Raw genomic sequence first — 6,216 nt, 5'->3', positions numbered from 1 at the left:
GCTGTGAGACTGGGGTTATCATTACCACAGTACTGTTGTGTTATAACCAAATTGTCTGCCTGTGTGTTCTTGTTCTAGTTACACCACGAAAGCCTGAAGGTGGCTTTCACCGAGTCGGCGTATTCTTCAAATCCCTCAGGGAGGATTAGCTGCCTTGCTCCAACACCTCAAATCTCTGTTCTCTCAGGTATGTTCTCAGATTTGTTCTAAAATGCATCCATCTGGGGACCTTTGCTGGTGTTTGTAGTGCTACCAAAAGCTGTTGATGCTGGCATGGACTAAACAAGTACAGTCTGGAAAGGAAGCATTACTTTTTGGCTTTGGAGATGGGACAACACCAAAGTTTATATAATTTGAAAGTATGTTTTTTTAAGTTCTTGTCCCTTTCAAATGGTAGTTTGGCCATTGTAGTCATGCTGGTATTTTGAGTGCTCAAGAGTTAAACTTGCACACTTCAAATGATTCTTTGCAGGTTAACTAGTTTTTCATCCAAGAAATAGTTTCCCAGATTTTAACAGATTACCACAGATTACCATAATTACTCACATGAGTATCAGTTGCAAAACTGAATTAGAGATTTTTCCTGGGGTTTTTGCTTGTTCGTTCATTTTAATTTGAACTAACCTGTTTCTGGTAGTAGTTTAAAATGTAGGGGTCTGGTAGTTGGGATTTTTATTAGGCTTGGCAGCACAGAAGTATGAGTTAATTTTTTAAGACTTGTTCTTTTTTTCTCAAAAAACCACTGAGAACAAGTATTTAGTAAAGTAAATCAGCATGCTTATATGATTAGTGCTAGAGATCCTCTGTGATGCTCGAGAAGTGGAGATGGCAAAGGATGAGAGGGGATGGAAAGGTAGTTATGATGGGCTTCGCAATATGAGAGCAGAGCAGAAGTGCTGAAGACAGTAAGACTAAATGTTTTGTCTTGCACAGAAAAGATGATGTTTTCAGCCCAGGTTAAGATACTCCCATGCAATTGAAACTTCTGAGCGTTACCAAAACTGCTTTCTTTTCCTGAAAAGATCAAAATGCTCTTATTTCAAAGTCTGCTAGCTTTAATTTTCCCATTCCTGCCCTTAAACTGCCATGGCTGGCTACATTAGCAAGGTATTTCTTTGCAAGTGGAGCCAGTAAAATGTGTGGTTTTGCTGCTGTTTCTGCAAGAGCTTTATCCTGATCAGTGACAGGTGGTTGGTACCAATCACTAATAAATCTTCAGCTCATTTTGACCTGACTTTGTGAGGACAGCATTGCTAGCAGCTCTTGCAGTACAACTTATACGTGATGTTCTGAATAATTTTCAGCTTTCTCTTAATGAGAAAGCTTTCTCTTTTGTTTTGGTTTTGATCCCTTTATTAGTGAAATTTCTGATTATTATGCAGCTTGAGCGCATGCTGGCTTCCAGGTCAGTGACTCGTGGAGAGGTTTACTGTTTTCCATTGAGGTATGTCCAAGGAGAGCAACCTCGGGGCAAAGTCTGAGGTTTGCAAGACTTGCTGCTTTTTTCACGGGTAGTGTTAAACATTCCTTGTGGTCTTAAGGGGTCTTTGTCCTGGAAATGAATCTTCTTGATTGTATCTATTCTTAGAATTTTACAACTGACTTATCTTTCCTAAAGGACAGGATTGTTAACTTTGTTGTGAGGTGGTCAATAGTTTCTTCCTGAACATAGACCTTGTGTCTAATCTCTCCATTGCTTGGGTGATGGCAGTTCCTGTGAGGTTTATTGTTCAAGGTACAGGGTTTCAATTTATTCCTGAATAGCTATTAGTTGCAATGTGCACTTCTACATCACACTAATGTTGCCACGTTTGCCATTAAAAGCAGGTTTTCTATTTTCTTGCAGGTTTGCAGTAGATCAGGTAGGACCTTGGCAGGCAGAACTTTAGATTCCTTCGTCGGCATAATTAACTCCCTCTGACAGAGCTCATTTTCTTTATGGGTTCACGTAAATGTTGCCACCCTGATGAATGATAGACTGGAGGTTACTTTAGCCTTTTCCACGTGAGGAGGAGTGTCTGACTGAAAAACACGCAAGCATGTGACCTTTTATTCCTAAGCGTGTCGTTTTTTTTCTTCCTGACGTATTGATGTTCTCTGTGTCTTGCTATAATGTCACCTTCTCTTTTACTGGCAATAGGACCTGTACCGGTAACTGTACCTTGGCCAGTTTTGTAGAACAATGATGTTTTCGAACACACTGACATTCAGTCACCATTAAAGTCTTAACTAATTGTGCTTGGCTAGCAGCAGCATACTTTACTGTTGGTTTATTACCTAGCCTTACCAATGAGATAATTGCTTCCTGACTTCAGAAAGCAAGAGCTTTCTTGCAGGAAGAGACGGCAGAGTGTAGTGCATGATTTCAGTTCTTTCCGGTCTTCTCACCTGTGTAAAAAATAGCATGTATTTTATTCGTGTTGTAAGCCAACCTTTTTTAGGGTCATTTCCCAACCTCGTTTTTTCCCTTTCCTGAACAGATGAATACTCAAGGCCAGCAGTGATTGGACATGCTGGAAACTTTGGATCATACCCAGACAGTGCTGAAGCTATCAAAGACATTCTCATGTCTGTTTTAAATGCATCTGGTTTGAAGCCCTCTTTGGTGCTGGAGCAGAACGCAATGCAGGGAGCTGAGCATCTGGACAGTGACGTGGAACTGTGGGAAGAAAGCAGCACTGGGGATAGCCGTGACGACAGTGACAGTGATTCTGCACAACCCAACGCTGCCTGTACGCAGACAGACATTCGGTTTATGAGACACCGGGCGTGCTGGGACAACACAAGCTGCAATACCTCTAAACCTTCGCTGGATACGTACGATCCTGCTGCTTCTTCCTTGAATGGTTTCACTCTTTCGGACACGTACCCCCCGAAGCGGGACTGCTTTACGCAGGTGACGTTAACAGGAGGCACTGTCACATCGGCTGTTACGCATTCTGGAAAAGAACGTTATACCTCCCCCGAACGAGACTTGACTTTCACAAGGCTTTTTCCTGATTCAACCGCTGGTAAGCCAGCAGATCTGTTGAAATACCCCGATGTCTTGGAGCCTGCGCCCATCAGCAACAGTGACGATTCTCCCAGTGGACTTTCCCCATCAGAGCCGTTCAGTAGAACAGGTAACTTTACAGGTCCCTTTTTGTTTAAGATCTCTGTGCTAGGAAACGTCACTGTGATTTAAGTTGATATGGCCCTCGCTTGTGGTGATTATGAATGACTAGGCAAGCGCTGTAGTTCAAAATAGGGGAAGGTGGGAGAGAGAGAGAGAGCTTCAAAATTAAGGACATCCGGGGGGTTGGACTTAATGAAACTGGAGATGGTCTGGCTTGTGGTGGTCTTCTGTCTCGTGGTGCAGAAATGCTTCTGTAATACGCACCCTTTGGTAAAATGTGAAAATTGTTGAGCTGTGGTCAATGTAGGACATCTACTGGATGGCACCTCTGACATTTGGTCTTCACCACTACCCTTCTTCTGAAAGCAAATAGCGTGGATCTGGGTGTTAGGTAGTGATTCGTGGGGCTGTGCAGTCTCCCTGGAACATCTTGTATTTGTGAGCCAGAGGAGAGAAAGGAGTCTTTTGGAGGCAGGGCGCTACAATCCGTTCTTGTTACTACTAAACCTGCTTGTGCCAGAGCTGTCCTATTTTTCTTCTTCCCCTTTTCAAGTGCATCTGCCGTCTCAGAGAAGTGTAGACCCTTGCAATGCAAGTATCAGGATATTTTTACCCTCACCGGTTTCCAGCCATAGGGATATCCAGTGTGTTGTCCGCAGACAGATGCAGACTGAGAGCTGCCAGCAAACGGTTCCTCCTGTCCCTGCAGTGCCAGGGGCTCAGGGCAGCACAGGCCTGTAGACAAGTACCTGTTCCATCAGGACATTCAGCACAGTGCCCCAAGTTGGCTGATGGGGTGGCTGGCTTGTCCTCAGGGCTGGGTGTGCTTCCTTGTGAGTCTTTCCGGGGCCAGGTCCATGCTCTTTGGCTGGGATGGCAGAATCCCATCGTGTTCAGTACCCAACATTGATACAAACAGCCTTAGCTACAGCAAGTTTATACATTTTTATTTTATTTATACAGACTGTTATCGGTATCTAAGGGCTTATTCCAGCTCGATACTGAACCCTATAAAGACAGCGCCACTGAGACCTGATTTTTCTAGTGGAAATGAAGGTGAATGGGAGCACTCAGCCTGCTTTTGTATTATAAATAAAACGTCGAAGTCTGGGGTATTTTTCTCTGTTTGGTTAATAGCAGTGATGCTCCACTTCCAAGCTCTGGTACTCCCTACCTATTCACCCAGAGCTCCTCCAGTTTGACAGCGAGATCTCAAATAGGCACGTGCTGTTGGAGGACTGAGAGCTTTTTAACAGTAATAATTTGGGTCACCTGGGATAGGATGTTGTCAGCAGTTACTATGGCGACGATTATGGTTGCTTCCTTCTGCTGGGTGTGTTGTTTGCCCGGTGCTTGCTGGGGAGGTGCCCAGGAAACCACACCCAACGACGGTTGGAGCCAGTTGGAGCCAGTCACGCAGGTTTGTGTAGCCAGCTATGGAAAACACGTCCCGGGCTCTCGGTGTCAGCGGGGACCGCAAAGCACGTGTGTAAGAACAAATAACTGGTGTGTGACGAGTAGGACGTGTCACAAGCTCACGTTGGGTCAGTAATTCTGCTGGCTCTCCAGAAAGCAAACAGGCAGCCAGGTGAGTGTAGAAGTAGCGTCCCTGGTTTTATTAACTATTCCTCATGGGAGCCAGGATCCTGTCTCATGCTTCCCAGTGAGGTGGGCTCTGTCTGCATCAGACTTTGGTCCCTGCTCTGTATGAAGTGAAAATTTCTGCATTTCATCGTTCCTTGTTACTTCCATCCACGTAACTCACTGCTGGGTGGCCCAGAGCTGGGGGTGCAAGGTTTTATTTTCCCCTGCCATAGGCAGGACCATGAAAATGGGGAAAGCAAACGACAAAATGAACAAGAAGAAATAAACCACTTAATTTGAAGGTAGCAATTACACAAGAGCTTCTCCTGACTGGACTTACTTTCCACTGTTGTCTCAGAGATGGTGGTTTCTCACTTCTGTTTCTTGCAGGAGAATAGGTGAGGGATGCACAAGATGTAAGAAAGTGACATAAGATGACTTAAATGGGAATAAACAAATTTTTTCAGCGGGATTTAACTATTTTTTTTCCAGTAGGATTTTCTGATGGTCCTTGGAGACTCCTGTTAGAATTTGCTCATACTTTTAAGGGCCATTCTCCAATGGCCTCATGCAACCTCCTGAAAATGCTTTCTCGTTGTTAATGAAGAACCTGTGACTGAATTTGGCATTTTCTGGGGGCTTTGTTGTGGCTGGTGTGTCACTGGCTTGTCACTTGACAGGGTTCTTGCTTTTAACCTCTTGGTGTACATCAAGGTCACTTCCTTCTGCGGCTCTTGAGAGCTCTTTCCCCAGCCTCAGCAGCTACGAGTCAACAGGGCTCAGGAACAGAAGGGTAACGAGGTTATTTTCTGCATCAGACCCAGAGTTGCATACCATTGCTGAATGTCTTGGTCTCCTTCTCTGTGTTCCTTCCCAGTTTTCATTCTTTTTCACTGAAAGATGCAAGTGGGATGCAAGAGGTAAACAAGAGAGAGAGACCTCCCATTAGGTTTCAAAATTATGTTTAAGATGACTTGCATCTTATATTTTAAAGAAAAAATATTTTTTTCAATTTCCTTATTTCTGCTAACTATTTTTACTTTGGAGAGTAATAATCATCTTAACTGATGAGAATGTAGTCTTTTGTCAAGTTGTAGAACCTTTAGCACTTACCTGTACTCCCAGCAAACTGCTAATCCAGTAAGTTGAATCATCAAATAAGCATGTAAACAACCTAATTAGGTGATCACTGCAGCAAAGTCATTAAAATTGTTTTGAAATGTCAGATTGCTAGCCTTTCCATTTTTTCCTCCATGGTGTATATAATTGGGGGTATTAATAATTTTCTACACAAACATGATGGCTGTCTTGCTATGCTCGAGCACAATACTGACTTTCCAGCCAGATGTCAACAAGCTCAGTGCAGTGTAGCAAGGTTTCTATAGATAAAGCAATATAAAGAATCTAAATTAGGCCTGACAGTCAGTGCCCTTTATTTGGGAAAAAAAAAAAAAATCATAGATTATTCTTGTATTCATAGAATGGTTTGGGTTGGAAGGGACCTTAAAGACCATCTA

The 6,216-nt window shown here is 43.5% G+C and overlaps 1 protein-coding gene across 1 annotated transcript in view; it reads left to right on the top strand.

Moving 5' to 3' along the window:
• KIAA0226L (KIAA0226-like ortholog) overlaps nt 1–6,216 on the top strand; it is a 21,682-nt gene that overhangs the window by 2,215 nt on the left and 13,251 nt on the right. Inside the window, exons 2-3 of the mRNA XM_010150913.1 lie at nt 79–187; nt 2,481–3,122. Coding sequence (XP_010149215.1) covers nt 79–187; nt 2,481–3,122 — 751 coding nt within the window. The remainder of the gene's footprint in view (nt 1–78; nt 188–2,480; nt 3,123–6,216) is intronic.

The sequence above is a fragment of the Eurypyga helias genome, unplaced genomic scaffold, assembly GCF_000690775.1.
Source record: "Eurypyga helias isolate BGI_N326 unplaced genomic scaffold, ASM69077v1 scaffold2944, whole genome shotgun sequence".
NCBI classification, from domain to species: domain Eukaryota; kingdom Metazoa; phylum Chordata; class Aves; order Eurypygiformes; family Eurypygidae; genus Eurypyga; species Eurypyga helias.
This window is presented reverse-complemented; position numbering and strand designations above follow the sequence as displayed.